We start from the raw sequence: 18927 nt of genomic DNA on the forward strand, positions 1-18927 counted from the left end.
GAGAACTTGACCAGAGCTGGGAACCCCCTCCTCCCAGAGCTACAGCGAAATTAGTAGTTCTACCAGATCTTCCAAGCCTCATTCAGATTTTTGAGCAAGACCTTTGACCCCAAGGACATACTTTGTTTTTCACTCTTTAGAGAAACCTTGATTTGTATGAAGGGAATTTCTCACAGTTTTCTCATAGAGCAACCAAAAGTTAAATATAAACTCTCATCCTTTTAGTTTATAGTGAAGTTACTGGTAGAAACACTCAGTTCAAGTAAAACTCAAAGCAGCCAAAACTGAATAATGTTAAAAATTGATGGAAGAGGGGGAGGAGCCTCAAGATGACAGAGTAGGAAGGCAAAATGGAGATCTCTTCCCACATACAAAGGAAGCAACAGCAAATACAGCTAAACCTAAAAATGAACTGAAGACTGCAGAATACACCATCCATACCTGGGGAAGAAGAGAAGGCCACACAGAAAAGGGCAAAGCGGTAGAGCTGCAACCAAGCAGCACCCCAGGCTTTCCTCCATCCCAGCCCATAGGCAGGAGGAGAGGGAATGGAGTTGGGAGGGGATAGTTCCCCAGAAAATCTGCACACCTGGCCCTGGAGATCTGTTCTAGTTTCTGGTCCAAATTGCACTGGGTTCTGGTGATTAGTGGGCCTGGACACCAGGGACAGTTGGCACTGGGAGGCTGAAACACTAGCCGCTTGTGGAGGACAGGCATGCTCTGCCAGTCCTGAGACCCAAAGCAGAGGCAGCAATTTGAAAGACTTGCCAGCAGTGGGAGGGGAGCCAGACGGGTGAGGGTTAGATGGGGCTGTCTGTACAGGAGAAAGGGCAGTGGACAATACCTCCCCAACCCTCCCCTAGCCCAGCAGGTCTAGCACTCTCAGGAGCCCCAGGTGTACCGTCTCCCTCTCTGGCAGCTCAGCCCAGAGGCACTTCCTGTTTCAACCCAACTATAGGGGTACCTGCAGGAGCCAGTTCTGAGAGCCCCTTCCTCCAAACAGGTGACTAAGCCATGTGCTGCCCTTCGCTGATGCTAGGAGGCACCCGTGGGACTTGCAGCAGCTGTGCACTGCTGTGGCACAACTAGCTGCCCCTGCCCCTGCCCCTTGAGGGGCCTCCCACCACCCAACCCGCTACCACTACTTACCCGTGCACACGCCCCTGCCCACCGCAAACGTTGCAACACCACTAGGAGCCCACAGGCCTTTCCCCCATACCAATCACTGTCTCAGTGCGCCTGTGCACCCTCCCACTGTACAGCTCTCTGCCACTGCTGAGCACCCAAGGGCTCCACAACCGGGTAGCTTGCTACCACCACGAGCCTGTGTACGTAGCCATTGTGCAACTAGCCCTGCGATCACTCCATGCCCCGTTAACCCAGCAGCCCTGCCGTCACTGCAGGGCAGGCAAAGGGCAGCCACACCCACAACAATACCAGCAGAAACCACTGCTCTGATCACATAGTCCCAGCTGAGACAAACCACTGGCCGCAAGACTGAGATAAACCACTGCTGGCAGATAGACAGAAAGGTGACCCCACTCATTGCCCACCAACAGCAACTGGGGCTCCACAGCTAAGGAGAAGCAAGCACTGGAGAGGAAAGAGTCCTGAGCTTCTGGACACCACAGGATGCTTTCATCATAAAGCCATTACTCTCTAGATCAGGAAGAATAGCAAATCCACCTAATATAAAGGAAGAAACACAGAAACCCTGACAAAATGAGGAGGCAGAGGAATTATCTTGCCAACAAAACTATATGATAAGACACCAGAAAGAGGGCTAAATGAAACAGAGATTACCAATCTTGATAAAGATTTCAAAGTAAAAGTTGTAAATATGCTCACTGATCTGCAGAAATGTATTAAAGATCTCAAAGGACTTCAACAAAGAGCTATAAAAGCTGAAGAATACAGTAGCTGAAATGAAACACAAAATGGAGGGAATGAATAATAGATTGCTACAAGTAGAGGAGACAATCAATGAGATGGAAATTAGGGAACAGAAACACAATGAAGCTGACGGACAGAGAGAAAAAGGATCTCTAGGAATAAAAGAATGATAAGAGAGCTGTGCGACCAATCCAAATGAAACAATATTTGCATAATAAGGGTACTAGAGGAAAAGAAAGACAAAGTGATAGTAAGTCTCCATGAGGAAATAATTGTTGAAAACTTCCCCAATTTGGGGAAGGAAACAGGTCATGGAAGCAAAGAGAGCCTCTAACAAAAAGAATCCAGGAAGATAACACTGAGACATATAATAATTAAAATGGCAAAGATGAAGGATAAGGAGAGAGTACTGAAAGCAGCCAGAGAAAGAAAAAAGATTACTTATAAAGGAAACCCCATCAGACTGTCAGCGGGCTCCTCAGCAGAAACTTTACAGGCCAGAAGATTGGCATGAAATATTTAATGTATTGAAACAGAAGGATCTTCAACTAAGAGTCCTCTACCCAGCAAATAATCATTTAAATTTGAAGCAGGGATTACATAATTTCCAGATAAACAAAGGCTCAAATAATTTATAACAACAAGACAAACATTTCAGGATATGTTAAAGGAACTACTGTAGATGGAAATATTCCTAAGGTTAAATAGTTTTGATTATGACATCTCATACATTAATGGTGGAAGAGGAGGAAGAATAAAAAAAGCACTCTTAGATTATGTTTGAAACAGAGCAATCAGCAACTTAATACACACTGTTATGTAGTGAGGAAGCTATCCTTGAACTTCATAACCACAAACCTAAAACCTGTAATAGATACACAAAAAATTTAAAAAAAAGAAATGCAAGCACAACACTAAAGAAAACCATTAAATAACATGAGAAGAGCATAAGAGAGAAAGAAAGGAACAGAGAGGAGTTAAAAAAATAAACAGAAAACAATTAACAAAATGGCAATAAGAACACAGCTATCAAATCACCTTAAATGTAAATGGATTGAATGCACCAATCAAAAGACATAGAGTGTCAGAATGGATAAAGAAACAAGAACCATCTATATGTTGCTTACGCATGTCAGACCCACAGACACACAAATGATATAAGTGAAGGGATAGAAGAAGATATTTCATGCAAACAATGGGAAGAAAAAAGCAGGAGTAGCAGTACATATATCAGACAAAATAGATTTCAAAACAAAGGAAGTAAGAAGAGACAAAGAAGGAATATTAGATAATGATAAAGGGGTCAGTCCAACAAGAGGATATAACCAGTATAAATATTTACGCACCCAACATAGATGCACCTAAAAATAAATCCTAATGGAATTAAAGGGGAAAATAAATTACAACATATTCATTTCAGGAGACTTTAACAAACCACTCACATCAATAGACACATCAATCACGCAGAAAATAAGGAAACAGAGGCACTGAGATCAGATAGACTTAACAGACATCTACAGAACACTCCATCTAAAAGCAGCAGGATACACATTTTTCTCAAGTGTACATGGAATGTTCTCCAGAATAGATCAAGTACTAGGCCACAAAAAGAGCCTCTAAATTCAAGAAGATTGAAATCTTATCAAGCAACTTCTAAGACCACAATGGTGAGATGCTAGAAACAAATTACACGAAGAAAACAAAAAAGCCTACAAACACATGGAGTCTAAACATCATGCCTCGAAATAATCAATGGATCAATGATCAAATTAAAACAGAAATAAAGCAATACAAGGAGACAAATAAAAACAAAAATACAACAGTCCACTATTTGTGGGATGTGGCAAAGGCCATTCTAAGAGGGAAGTACATAGCAATATAGGCCTAGAAACAAGAACAATCCCAAATAAACAGTCTAAATGCACAATTAAGTAACTAGAAAAGGAAGTACAAATGAAACCCAAAGTTAGTAGGACATAATAAAGATCAGGACAGAAATAAATAATATAGAAAAAAATAAAATAGAAAAAATTAATGAAATTAAGAGCTGGTTCTTTGAGAAAATAAATAAATTAGATAAACCCCTAGCCAGACTTATCAAGAGAAAAAGAAAGAGTAGAGTATACAAATAAACAAAATCAAAAATGAAGAAGGAATGGTCACAACAGACACCACAGAACTACAAATAATTATTAGATAATACTATGAACAATTATATGCCAATAAATTTGACAACCTAGAAGAAATGGACAAATTCCTAGAAAAATAAAACCTTCCAAGACTGACCCAGGAAGAAACAGAAAATCTGAACAGACCAATCACCAGCAATGAAATTGAACTGGCAATCAAAAACCTCCCCAAAAAACAAGATCCCAGTGTCCAGAAAGCATCATAGCTGAATTATACCAAACATTTAAAGAAGAGCTAATACCCATCCTTCTTAAAGTATTCCAAATAGTTGAAAAGGAGGGAATACTTCCAAACTCATTCTATGAGGCCAGAATTACTCCAATTCCAAAACCAGGCAATGACACCACAGAAAAAGAAAACTACAGACCAATATCCCTGATGAACATAGATGCAAAAATACTCAACAAAATATTATCAAACCAAATTCAAAAATACATCAAAAATATCATCCACCATGATCAAGTAGGATTTATTTCAGGGATGCAAGAATGGCATAATATTCATAAATCAGTCAATATCACACACCACAGTAATTAAAAGGCTAAAAATCACACGATCATCTCAACAAATGCTGAAACAGCATTTAACCAAACTCAACATCCATTCATGATAAAAACTCTCAATGAAATGGGCATAGGAGTTACATACCTCAACATAATAAAGGCCATATATGACAAGCCAATATCACACTTAATGGTAAAAAGCTGAATCCTGTTCCTTTAAGATTGTGAATAAGGCAAGGATGTCCACTCACTACTTTTATTCAACATACTACTGGAGATCTTAGCCACAGTAATCAGACAAAACAAAGAGATAAAAGGCATCAAAATTGGTAAGGAAGAAGTTAAAGTATCACTATTTGCAGATAACATGGTATTATACACAGAAAACCCTAAAGACTCCACCAAAAACTATTAGAATAATTGGATTCAGCCAAAGTTGCAGGATACAAAATTAATACACAAATCTGTTGCATTCCTATGTACTAATAATGAATTAGCAGAAAGAGAAGTCAGGAAAACAATTCCATTCACAATTACATCAAAAATAATAAAATATCTAGGAATAAACCTAACAAGGAAGTGAAAGACCTACACTCTGAAAACTACAAGACACTCATGAGAGAAATTAAAGAAGCTACCAATAAATGGGAACACATCCCATACTCATAGATAGGAAGAATTAATATTGTCAAAATGGCTATCCTGCCTAAAGCAATCTACAGATTCAATGCAATCCCAATCAAAATAACCAACAGCATTCTACAATGAATTAGAACAAATAGTTCTAAAATGTATATGGAACCACAAAAGACCCCTAGTAGCCAAAGCAATTCTGAGATAGAAGAATAAAGCTGGGGGGATTATGCTCCCTAACTTCAAGCTCTACTACAAAGCCACAGTAATCAAGACAATTTGGTACTGGCACAAGAACAGATCCATAGACCAATGGAACAGACTAGAGAGCCCAGATATAAACCCAACCATATATGATCAATGAATATACTGTAAAGGAGTTGTGAATATACAATGGAGAAAAGACAGCCTCTTCAACAACTGGTGTTGGGAAAACTGGACAACTACATGTAAGAGAATGAAACTGGATTATTGTCTAACTCCATACACAAAATTAAACTCAAAATGGATCAAAGACCTGAATGTAAGTTGTGAAACCATAAAACTCTTAGAAGAAAACATAGGTAAAAAAAATCTCTTAAATATGAACATGAGCAATTTTTTCCTGAACACATCTCCTTGGGCAACGGAAACAAAATAAAAAATGAACAAGTGGGACTACATCAAACTAAAACGCTTCTGTACAGCAAAGGACACCATCAACAGAACAAAAAGGTGTCCTATAGTATGGGGGAATATATTAGTAAATGATTTATCTGATAAGGGGTTAACATACAAAATATATAAAGAACTCATATGCTTCAACACCCAAAAAACAAATAACCTGATTAAAAAATGGGCAGAGGATCTGAACAGACACTACTCCAAAGAAGAAATCCAGATGGCCAACAGGCACATGAAAACATGCTCCACATTGCTAATCATCAGGGCAATGCAAATATAAAATCACAATGAAATATCACCTCACAACAGTTAGGATGGCCACTATCCAAAAGACAAGAAATAACAAATGCTGGTGAGGATGCAGAGAAAGGAGAGCCCTCCTACACTGCTGTTGGGAATGTAAATTGGTGCAACTGTTGTGGAAAGCAGTATGGAGGTTCCTCAAAAAACTAAAAATAGAAATACCATTTGACCCAGGAATTTCACTCTTAGGAATTCACCCGAAGGAAACAAGATACTTGATTCAAAAAGACATAGGCACCCCTATGTTTATTGCTGCACTATTTGCAATAGCCAAGATAAGGAAGCAACCTAAGCGTCCATCAACAGATGAATGAAGGAAGAAGAGGTGGTACATATACACAACGGAATATTATGCAGCCATGAAAGGAAAAGAAATCCTCTCATTTGCAACAAAATGGATGGAATTAGAAAGCATTATGCTCAATGAAATAGGCCAGGCAGAGAAAGACAAATACCAAATGATTTCACTTATTTGTGGAGTATAAAAATAAAGCAAAAGAGAAGGAACAAAATAGCAACAGACCCACAGTAACCAAAAAGGGTCTAGTGGTTACCAAAGGGGGGTATATGGGGAGTATGGTGGGGGAGGGGAAGAGGATTAGGGAGCACAATAATTCGCAGTCACAATGTAGTTCGGTCACAGGGATGGTAGTGCAGCATGGAGAATGCAGTTAATGATTCTATGGCATCTTGCTATGTTGATGGATGGTGGTCACATTGGAGTGGGTGAGGACTTGATGGCATGGGTAAATGTTGAACCACAGTACTGTGAACTTGAAACCAACATAAGATTGTATATCAATGATACTTTAATTTTAAAAAAAGGCTACTTGGTGAAAAAATAATTTGAACAAAAGAAAAAAAAAAGGTAGGATTCATTCATCCAACAATATGTATTTATTATTTATTAAGTACTTACTTTGTATCAGGCACTGTTCTAGGCACGTGAGATACACTAGTTACCAATGTAGGCACTCTTGTAGGGTGTACATTCTAGAGGGGGAAATGACAATAACTAATCAGTTTAATAAAATATATATGGTAGAAGGGGATTGGTTCTATGGAACCTCAGAGAGGTTTCAATTCAGTAGTATATTTTGAACATCTCTTAAATGCTGGGAACAAAATCAAGAATATCAACATGCATGGCTATGTGTAACTCACAGTGAGGCTACAGAATAAGTGGTACAACTAGGAGTTAACGCCAGAGTCTTGTTCTGCAACTGATGCTGACATCCCTAGCAAGCATGTCCTAACACTTTTTTTCCTTTAAACATTCAGCACAAGAATTTCCCCTTACGTGAAGACTTGCTTGGGCTCTCCCCTGAATCCTTGTCTCCTTCTTACCTGCCACCAGTGTGGCCTTGACATGGCCCTCAAGAAGCGTTTTGTGCTCTGCACTGCCATTGTTAATTTACAACATCTCTTCCCAAGGAGCTCCCTGTGACTGGGAATTGTTTTATTCATCTTTATATCCTCGTGCCAATGATTTTGATCATCTGTAACAGGAACCTGATTAAACAGTGGTATCAGCAAATGTATGGTTGATTTTTACCTCAGGCAACAAGAAATCGGGAAGAGGGTGCTTTGCTGGTAGTTGTTGGCTCATTGCCTCGGGGATGTCATGGTTGAAGTGACTCCAGCAGTCCCACCGCTGTGTAGGCAGGAGGAAAGGTCCTAGGGCAGGAAAGCAAAGCCTCTTCAGATAGTCGGCAGTCCTCCATTCATGTCACTGGGTGGACTGTGCCACATGACCACCCCTAGTTGGAAGGGACACTTTAAAACGTTTTTTAAATTGAGCACATTGTTACCTGAACAGAGTCAGTGTTTGCTAGTAAAGAAGAAGGGGAAAGTGAGTATTGGAAGTATCTAATATTATCTGCCTCAGTCCCTAATATAAAGAACAGCACTCAGCACCATACTATGGAGAAAGCACTCAATAAATATTAAATGAATTGCACGAATGGGTGAATGAGTAAATCGCTTTTTGGTTCATGTCACATGATCTGGGAATCTTCTTAGCCAATAGAATGGACATCTTTGCTAAAACGGTATTAGAGAAAATATCAGTTGTCTATCAGTTATCACTGTGAATGTATGTATGTACATGGTATGTGTGTGTGTGTGCATGCGTGTGTGGAAATGGAGAGAGAGAGTGGGAGAAAGGGGGAGAGAGAGAGAGGGAGGAACAAGGGGAGAAACAGATACAGATATCTCAAGCAGGAGTTTTTCTTTTTCCTGAAGAATCACTCTTCCTCTAATGTATTTTGAGAAGAAAGGAAGGCCGTTTCACAACTGCTCCCGGGTTGTCCGCCTGGCTGCCGTCCCCAGTTTCCCATTCCAGTGGGCACAGCTCCCGTCGCATGATGCTGTGCTCTGCCTCGGCACAGCACAGCTGGGGGGAATGGGGCAGGGGCACTCTTGCCTTACTGCCCCTTTCTTTCTGTCCTCTGCACAACCATCACCCAGGTTGAACAAGTGTATTGGATTTGAGAAAGGGTTGAGCTAACTACATTCACCTCACTCAACAAATACTTTTTGAGCACTTAATATGTGCCAGGCATTATACTAAGTGCTGGGTGTATAAAAGTAAAGAGCCATGTCCCCTGTAAAGCTTAGAGTACAGCAGAAGAAAGAACCATTAGAAAAATCAAAACCCAAATCCATAATTTCGAGTTGTGATGATGGGCTATGAAGGAAAAGGAGAGGGTGTGTTAGACAGAATAATAGACTATTTTAATGAGGCTTAAAGGAGGTTTGAGGGCAGGCCCCCTAAGATAGGGATAATTAGAGGGAATACCTGTACCTGATATTCAGTCCTGGGGGAATCAGTACAAGGGAGTTAACAAAAAAGAGGGGAAAGGGCACGATACAAGAGAGGGAAAGGCTTTCCCTGAAGGAAGAACAAGGCTGGCAGTGAGTCTTTCAGACACCTTTATGCACACGTTAGAGTACAAACACTTATAGACAAACAATTTCACATAAATGGGATCATACTGTACTTACTCTTTCTAACTTGCTCTTCACCAGGTCATTAATGTGAATGACCACTAATTGGTAGGTTGGGTTTTTTTTAATTCTGTTTTTGCCGTTCTGGTGGCTAATTGATATGGACTTCCTGAAGTTGTCAATCACAAAAGAATGGGAAAAGAAACGTGCCTGGGAAAAAAACAGAAAACAGCAACACTGAAGAAGAGATGAGCAGAGGAAACCCTGCAAAAGGAGACAGAGGAGTAACCAGGAAAGCAGTAGGAAAAATTGAGAGTCCTGGTGCCAAGGAAGATCATTAAAAGGACGGAGAGCTCCTCAGCAGTCAATGTGCCAGAGGTAAAAAAGAAAAACCCGACAAGGGTCCTTCCGGTCCAGCAACACAGATGTCACGGGTGGGCTTACTAGAGCAACCCCTCGGAATAAGGGGTACAGAGCCTGGTTTCAGTAGTCTGAGGAGTGGGAGGTGGAAAACGAGAGATTAAAAGTGTAGACAATTCGTTTACGCCATTTGGCTCTGAAAGGAAGAAAAGAGACTGGTCGCTGGAGGGAGATTTTGCGCAAGGCAGGAGTTTTCTTATGGGAGGGAACCCATAAGAGAGGGAGACGCTGGAGACAGGGCTGTTCCCTAACCAGGGCCTGTTCCTGGGTGGAAGAGCCAGCTGGATTCAAGATATAAAGGAGGGTAAGGGCGCAAGCCTTGGACAGCACTGAGGTCCAGAATGGGTGGCCAGAAAGGGTGGTTGGGAGCTAACCTGTGTTCTCAAGAATCTAAACTGTACTCAGAGAGGTCCAGGCCCAGGCCAGCTGCAGGCCTGAAGCCCCACCCACCCTCTTAGATGCCTCTCCGGGCCATAGAAACCACGGTTATCTTGGGTGTAGCCTTAACCGGTCCAACAACAGGTGTGTTATTTCTGTTCCAGAAACCAGTACTGTTCATCTTCTAGAGCAGTGGCTCTCAAACTTTAGCTTGTATCGGAATCACATGGACAGCTTGTTAAAACAGGTTACTGGATCCTACCTCCAGAGACTGAGATTCAGTAGGTTAAAGATGGATCTTGATAATCTGAATTTCCAACGCGTTCCCACGCAATCAATCACTACAAGCGCAGCACCCAAGTAGAAATCAAAATACCGCTCCGCGCATGAGTGAGGGGTCCTGGGTGCCTTACCGAAGGGCGCCTCCTGCGCAAGAATCACAGCGCTTTCTCTCCCGCTGCCTGGTTCAGGCTCACGGAGTAGGTAAGCGATGGTTGCAAACTGCACGCCCCACTCATCCGCAGCAGCGGAGCCCGCGGCCTCTAGGGTGCGCTCTTCACAGTGCCTGTTCAGCTCCCAGCCGGCCTGCGCCTGCGTCTGCGCCTGCGCCTGCGCGGGGCTTCGGCGCTCGATGAAGTTGGGCCAGACCTGTCCCACGCTTGCGTACTCGGAGTAAGATGGCAGCGGCGGTGGCCGCCCGGTTAGGCGGTGCAGCTGCTGCGGCCGCTGCCGTGGGGCTCAGCAAGCGGTAGGTGATGTGCCTGGAGCTGCGTATAGGGGTGCCTTCGGGCTTCTCCAGCAGGAGAGGCGCCGCCCCGCCCACCCTCCCGCAGATACAGAGGGAAGAAGTACCTCTGACCGACCAAGCCTTGGGGGCCGCCCCCGTCGCTGCAGTTGGGGTTGAGCTTTGAGGTGGGCGGCCAGAGGTGTGGCGGCTCCGCACCCCCAGTTCGGGCGGACTCTGCAGTGCCTCCTCCGAGGCCTTGAGACCCGGTGCTTGAGTCCCTGCGGTAGGGAAGCTCGCCAGAGACTGTAGAAACTGAATGGCAGAGCTGTGCTTAAATCGTGTGGCCCCTCCAGCCCTTCCACCACGTGCATGCACCCCTCTGCTTTTTAAACACAAAATCAGAATGTCATACAGAATGGAAGAGAGTATCTCGTCTCATTTACTCACTCTGTGTGAGGCCCAGAAAGGGGATATGACCAGTATGAGGTCACAGCTAGTACGTGATGGAACTCTGATGCGAATCCAGACACCTAGATTTTCTCTCCCTTCACTTAAACCCACTCTGTTCCCTTGTTTTTACTTCTACCGGGCGCCCTCCCTCTAGGTTTGGCCTCCCAGTGACATCTGGCAGGAGTGGTTAGGTGAAAGGCACTGAGGACTACAGTAGTCCCCTGTGTCGCTTCGGGAGCACAACGAGAAAAGGGCATAACCGGCTTGATCTCGTGTTAGGAGTTTTAGCGCTAAATGATGCCTTTGAAGCTTAAATGCTTTCCCCCAAAAAATTCATTCGTAAAACGATTGTTTGTTAGTCACCTCCTGTCTCCCTCACATGTTTGAGTAGATCATTTCCTGGGATAATTTAACTCAACCTTTGTTATTTTGTTACTTTAAGCCCAGCACTGTCAGACTATTTTTCCATTCTGGTGCCTTTTTCCTGGACCAGAGGGACAAAAATACTGTTCTTCCAGTGTTATTTCCATATTTCAGGATATTCAAGATTTAGGCAGTAAGCTGCATAAGAAACTGAGCTTAAAAGGTTACCTCTTAAAATGCCATTTTTATTTGTTTTTAAATGTAGATTCTTTTACATGATCAAAATTTTCACACCCTTGAACTTCATTCAGTAATTAATTATTGGGGACCTATCAAATAACACTGGTAACTAACATTCCTTGAACACTTACTATATAGTACTCTTCAAGGATTAGTTGGATCCATCTTTGCTCTTTGAATATTCATTATTGAAATGCGAAACTGAGGCCATGGTGCTAGATGCTAGAGATACAGAAATGAAGACAGTCCTTCCCCTTAATGAATTTGCAGATGAAAATAAATGTTAAAAAAAAGTGATCATATATATACTTAAAAATTCTTCAATGTTTCCTGTAAAACAAAAATTATAATGGATGGCAATAGCAATAGTTTTTTTAAACAATCTGGATTTTAAAGTAACATCAGATTTCTAAAACCTTTCGCTACTAAAGTCTCCTTTTATTTCCTTTTTCCATAATAATTTGCTTTTCCCTTCTCCCTTTGTTTTCAGTTTGTCAAAGCCATGAAAAAATAGCCCATTGACACCTCGGTCGGAGTGAAATAACCAAAGTTACAACACTGGGTTAATATTTTTCTAGTCGAAACATAATACAGATTGTTGGCTTCTTCAGCAGTTTGGAGAACAGTATACTTTTTATTAGACTATTTGAAATAATGAAATACCTTTCAAAACAGGTAGTATAGATTATCTCTAGGGAAACATGGTAGAGACAGAAAAAGAGGGAGACATTTTACTGTATTTTGTTTGAACCATATAATTCTTATTACATAATTTTTTTAAATGTTAAAAAGGGAAAAACGTTTTATAGTTCTTTTGAGTCCTTCATACAGCTAAGAGGGACCCCAGGTTATAAATCACTAACGTAGAAATTTTTCTGTTTCTTAACACTGGGTATTGCACTATTCTGTGTCTACTCAGTTATCAACGCTATGCATTTCTACTTGAGCTCTTGTTTCTAAAACTGTAGATAGGCTCATATAAAAAAGTGGAAGTAATGTGGATGGAAAATAAAAATTTGGTTTTGTTATGGCTTTGAAAAACGGAAACAGCTTAAAAGACTCTTATAAAGTGTCATTTTAACTTTTTATTAAGGTATTGATATACAATCTTATGAAGGTTTCACATGAGCAACATTGTGGTTACTACATTTCACCCATTTTAATTTCTTTTTAAATGTAGATTCTTTCACATGAATTCATACACCGTTAAGAAACAGCCTTTGCATCAGTTTATACAAAGACCAGTTTTCCCACTACCTGCAACCTTATATTACACAGGTAAAATTTCACTTCTTTTAGAGTATGTTGTGTTTCAGAAGCTAATGAAACTGCTTGAATGAAATTTTAGGGGTCATAAAAGATGAGAATTTGTCAGTTTTCTTTCAGATGCCTATAACAGGAACATAGCATTTTTTCCTATCATATCATCACACTTTATCTAATTATTTCTTATATATTTCATTGGCATAAGATTTTGAGAATCCTGAACACAGTGTCCAATAGTTCTGTGAAATCTCAAAGACTTGTATAATACATACTCTGAAACATAAGAATTGCTCAATAAATGATTTCTGAAATGAAAATATTATAAAAGTTACACATGGGTTTGTGTCAAATAATTGTGTATTTTAAGTTACTGCCCTCCTTATTTTGGTACGAATACCCCTAAACTCAATAAATTTCTAGCTTTTATCCAGGCCTTAGAACATAGTACTTGAGTGTAGTTTTTCTTTTGTCAAAATTAATCACTGATTTTGTTGACAGTCTTGTTGATGTTAATTGCTTGTATTTTCTTCAATATTAGAAAAGGTGTGAAGATAGAATTTGAAAATTTTTGAAATGTGACCACTGTCATGTAGTTAGGGGATCTTGGGAGGAGGATGTGTGTGTCTGTATGAATGCCTGTGTACTTGTGTGTGTGCTTATGGAACTGTAAGAGTTTGGATTCAGCTTTTGTTCCATTTCTGTTACTACCAAGAACACCTCCCTGTAGCCATACTCTGGAGGGTGGTTGTCTTTGGCTAATAGCATGAGTTGAATCAGGATACAGACCTTCCCTTCCCTGTAATTTGAGCAAGAACAAGAGTGCCTTGTGACTCCTTGAATCACAGAATGATTTAGGCATACATACTAACTCAGTATGTTAAATTACTTTAATTGGATTTTAAATTTTGTACGACTGGATTATGTAGTCATCTAGACTTTTTAAATTGGAAACCTGCTGATTTTAGCCTTTGATACTGATTTTAAGCACCACTAGTCTTAATTTTTTGGGAGTTTACGCCTACCTATTTTCCTATTACCTATTAGTACCAAGCAAAATAAGAAAATTTATTATAGGTCAGTCTCCTTATCCTATTGTAACCCTTGTGACACTTTTAGGGGCATTTTCCTGGACTATAGACCTGGGAGTCATTTTTGAAATGCCTAGTTGAATGCAGTTTAAACTATAATTGTAATGATTTTGTTAATACCTAGTCAAATCACTCTTTTAGAATAGCTTTTATTTATGTCAAAAGAGAAAATTTATGTAATGATGTCATATGTTGTATTTTCTACTTCAGACAGTCTATATAGATTATGCTCTCTTAAATTTTTTTACATTTGTAGTTTTTGCCTTCAAATATTTCTAAAAATTTTTCTTCTTGCGTGTGTAGTTTGACACAAATAGAATGAATAGAATAAAGCAGATTTAATTCTTCAAGTATTGATGGAGTGCCTAATGTGTGCAGAAATTTAGTTACCAATAAATTATTAAGAAAGGCTATAAGAAATGATTGGCCAGAAACAGGGTTTAAGAAAATCTTTTTATTTTTATAGAAATTGGTAGCAGTCTTTTGATTAATGTTTCATCTGAAAAATTGTCCCCTTGTAACACTGATGAATTTTCAGAGGAATTTATTGGTTGGAGGTATAAATATTTTAAATCAAGTACTTGGATATTGAGATTATCATTATTAATTTTTTATTTATAAGATTTGCCTGGTCACTAAGTCACCAACTGATATCTCTGTAGGAAAAGACTTAAGTAAAACGTATGGGAGTTTAGTTTCAGTTCTTCTTCACCAAGGAAATAACTCAGTATCAGTTAGCTGGAACTTCATGGTGAGGTGCATTAACAACTCTCAGCCTTTGATTAGAATATTCTCTTTTAATGCTTAAAAAAAGCCCTTCCATTACCAACTATATGTTTTGCCAAATTTAATCTCTCTCTAATTTGAAATAAAATAGTTGGTTTTTGGTATTTTGTAATCTTTCCTAAAATTCATGGTATGAGGATTATGACAGGATAGAAGACTTATCGTAAATATATTTTCCTATTTTGCTTGGCACTATTAAGTATGGAGTGGCAGTTTGCAAGTAAGTGCTGGAAAATTGGCCAGGCTTGAGTCCTGGCTCTTTCACATAATTAGCTGAGTAACTTTGAGTTTTAGTTCACTCATATATAAATAGGATAAAAACAATGTCCTTTTGGGAGGATGTAAGGATTAAATGATACAGTTCATGTAGAGTGCTTAGCATCATGCCAAGCACATGGTAATTACTCAATAAATTAACGTATTTCAATATACTGCTCTAAAGTGAGATTTTTTTTTTCTTGTCGGAAGATGTATTTTCAAAATAAATAATCAGGGCCTGTTTAGTTTTAAAACTATTAAAACCCCAGTATATCCTCATGTCCCACAAGCTGTTGTCATTAATAGCAAGGTAGGAATTTGAAGATTTTGTTCTTTCTTTATAGCTTTAATGAATTCATTCTAAATCTAATCATGGCCCTGAAAGAAACAGAAGAAAAGAACCTGTAAAGATAATTTTTAAATATTCAGAAAGTAATTCACATCAGTCCAACTTAATGATAATTTATAGTATCACTGTAGCACTGGACAAATTATTTATCGTTAAATCTCATTTCTTCATTTGTAAGATAGGAATAATGGAATCTTCCTCATATATGGAGTTATCAAAGTCTTCGATATATTTAAAGTACTTGATCCTGCTTCTGGTATATAGTAAGTAAACACACAGTAAATATTAGTTGTTATTATAAATTTATTTGTTTTTAAAAGAATAGTCACACTTTGGAAGAAGAGAATATACCAATTTACTGTATTAATACCACAGTGATGATAAATTATGATTATGATGGCCGTTGGTACTAAGTCACCTATAGAATACATATAAGACTCCTGAGTTATGATACGCCTTCCTACTTAAGTGTAGAATATTGCTAGTATCTGTTGAGTAATGAAATGAAATAATCAGTATTAATATAAAATTGGCTATAGTTATCCTAAATGTATTGGTAATTTTTTTTTTTTCTTTTAAAATTCTCATTTTGTCAGCTTGGGCAATAAAGCCTTTTCTGTTTTCTAATTTTTCTTATTTCTTTTGGTTCTCATAGTCCATCAACTTGTGAACTATTATTTTTTTCTAGAATAACATTCATTCTTCTTTTTTCTCTTTTAGTGAGATACATGTTTATTCAAACACAAGATACTCCAAATCCCAACAGTTTAAAGTTTATTCCAGGAAAACCAGTTCTTGAGACAAGGACCATGGATTTTCCCACACCAGCTGCAGCATTTCGCTCCCCCCTGGCTAGGTATATTACCATTTTTCATTTGCTTTTAGCAAGAAGCATAACTGACTTTGGGGTTAAGGTAGTCTCAGTTAGCTATTACATTTTTATGTGCATTGCATTATTTTTCAGTATAGAAAATACTTTATCTTCTTTTCAGATGAGAGATAAGGAAAAATAATACTGATTATTGATATTAGGAAATCCTCCTGAAAAGTTATGTATTTGATAGAGATGAAGCATGACTAAATAAGAATTTATATTTTTACTCAAGAAAAAAAATCTGTTAAAATGATAGTATAAATTTCCATTCTAAATCTTTAAAACTGTTTTTAAAAAAGTGAAAATTTGCTCATTTTATTCTTAAAGATAGCTGAATTTCTGGATGTTTCAAAATGGATTAGTTTCTAAAATATTCCACTCAGAACTATAAATGATAATAGATATGTGGCATGATTTTCAAAAAAACTAGTCAGTGGACACAGTTTTTAAATTCACTAGATAAAGATATGTTAAATGTATATCAGTAAAGCACAAAAGGTAAAATTATTAGAATGAATCTCTTTTTAACTGATAGCTAGGGAAATTATTTATAATGAGAAATATTAGAGTCAGTATCAGTTGAAATTTTTGTAACCTAAGCCTGATACTGATTGTCAGGGATATTTGAAAAATAATGCTTAGATAACTATTTCTATACATTTAGCAATTTTGTATGTCTCATTTAGGGAAACCAGAATTATGTTTACCTCAGGAATGGTTTTTAAAATTTCTAATTAATGAAAATGCACATTTCTTTACTCTAAATATGCTGTTTCTCAGGATATACCTTATGTTTTCACACTTTTTGTTAATAAGTTGAAGAAATTTTTGTACTATGACCCAGTACACACACAAACACACACACATATGTGTGAAACAAGTACTTGATGGGATAGTTTTCACCCTTACTGTGTGTAATGAATTGTATTTCCTTTCTTGTTCTCTTTATTTTATTCTGTTCTATTTTATCAGATAAAATCCTGGTCACTACATAATTGATTTCACAACTTATTGGTGGGTTTGAAAAATACTGCCTTATAGAACATTTACATGTGTACATGAAGTGTGTACAAGGATGTTCATTGTTGCCTTGTTGGTAGTGGTAGCAAGTTGGAAACAACCGAAATATTCATAAGTAGGAAGAGTTTGATAAACTTTGTCCATCTGTAGTCTGCAGATATTAGAAAGGATGACGAGGACCCATATTTACTATCACAGGATAACTTCTAAGACATACTGTTAAGTGAAGAAAGCAAGTTGCAGATTAGTGAGTATAATATGGTTATAATATATATAAGAACAGAAACACACAAAGTAACAAAAATGCACTGGCAAAAAGTTCTGGAAGAATACACATCAAAGTGATAACTGGATTTGAGAGGAATGGTCAGGAGGCATTTTCACTTTATATGTACAGTTTGAAATGTTTACGTTAAGAATGAGTTCATATATTTTGTATTAAAAAATATAAAAGTAAAAAAGCCCTAATTAATTCAGTTATAGATTATAGTTGGAGATTGTCAGATGTTCAGTTGGCAAAAGCACTTTTTAAATTAGTCTTTTGAAAGTAAACCATCCTGGATTCACAGAATTCATCATCTTCAGTCAAGCAAAAATAATCTCATTTTTGTTGTGTTAGCAGAGGAATGTTTTTGCAGTATGCTAGAATGTAAGTTTCATGAGGACAGAGACCAGTCTCTTTTGCTCCTCATTGTATCCTTCATTCTTAGTGCAATGTTTGGTACTCAGCAAGTTTTCAGATCTTTGTTGAATAAACAAGTAATGACTGAATGGTGAATGAACAGTAATATATCTTATGTTAGGAAGGCATTTTCTATTTGACTTGTTTCTATCATCCTTATAGACAAAACAAAGAAATGTAAGCAGCATATAAATCTGTCTCTAGTGATAGGTAATAGAGCTCTGTATCACTGTAGTTGGTATGTTTATTCAGTACTTTTTTTTTATTAGCATTGAAGATACACTTTCTCAGATGGAAGGAATTGCTTATTATGTTGGGTGGCAAAATTCACTAAAATTATCAAAAGTTTTATTTTACAGCTTAACTGGTGGATTTGAAAAACACTTTGTTATAGAACATCTAAGCTGATGTTCTGTAAGCCATGTCTTATAGGACTTGGCTGGAATGATAGTTTAAACAAATAAGATAAATCTAACAGGAACAAATATTAAGCCATGAATTAAAATTTTTTAAATGAATAGCACAGTTACGGGATGGAAAAATCTGACATTTTCAGTTACTCGTGTTAGATATGATGCAGTGCTCAAGAAAGTCAACCAAACTTTAACAGTCATAGTATCCAGCCCAAGAGAGCTAACAGTCTTTGTACCCTGAACAAGTAAGACTTGTGTTCAATTCTTGTGTATCATGTTTTATTTTGGACATTGACAAGTTGCAGTCATCCTAAGAAAAGTAACCTAAATAGCAGAACATGTGTAATAATGTTTGAAACTCCTCTTTCAGCTTTTTCTTTCTTTTAGGGACAGAACCTATAAAATCTTCCCTAAAGCAGTCCATTTAACATGGCCTATAGATAGGGTGATTCCTTTGCATGGTCTTTTCATTTGAGGCT

The 18927-nt window shown here is 38.2% G+C and overlaps 1 protein-coding gene and 1 long non-coding RNA gene across 8 annotated transcripts in view; one reads left to right on the plus strand and one right to left on the minus strand.

Annotated features, from left to right (window-relative positions):
* LOC118923953 (uncharacterized) overlaps positions 1-10438 on the minus strand; it is a 21812-nt gene extending 11374 nt beyond the window's left edge. Inside the window, exons 1-3 of one of the 2 annotated variants that reach the window (XR_005029395.2) lie at positions 10195-10438; positions 9192-9344; positions 7063-7862 (exon numbers count right to left, since the gene is read on the minus strand). This is a non-coding gene — a long non-coding RNA (uncharacterized LOC118923953). Of the gene's footprint in view, positions 1-7062; positions 7863-9191; positions 9345-10194 lie in introns of those variants that run through there. The other variant, XR_005029396.2, reaches the window with a different exon arrangement.
* Positions 10439-10544: 106 nt separating this feature from the next.
* The window catches only part of NFU1 (NFU1 iron-sulfur cluster scaffold), a 44447-nt gene continuing 36064 nt past the window's right edge, over positions 10545-18927 (plus strand). For 2 of the 6 annotated variants that reach the window (XR_008995816.1, XM_036908262.2), the window contains exons 1-3: positions 10551-10680; positions 12893-12990; positions 16180-16315. Coding sequence is in view for 3 of the 6 variants with exons in the window: in XM_036908262.2 (XP_036764157.1) it covers positions 10610-10680; positions 12893-12990; positions 16180-16315 (305 nt within the window). In the remaining 3 variants the exon portion in view is untranslated. Of the gene's footprint in view, positions 10681-12202; positions 12275-12892; positions 12991-16179; positions 16316-18927 lie in introns of those variants that run through there. The other 4 variants (XM_036908263.2, XM_036908264.2, XM_036908265.2 and 1 more) reach the window with 4 other exon arrangements.

The sequence above is a fragment of the Manis pentadactyla genome, chromosome 2 (genome assembly GCF_030020395.1).
Source record: "Manis pentadactyla isolate mManPen7 chromosome 2, mManPen7.hap1, whole genome shotgun sequence".
Taxonomy (NCBI): Eukaryota; Metazoa; Chordata; class Mammalia; order Pholidota; family Manidae; genus Manis; species Manis pentadactyla.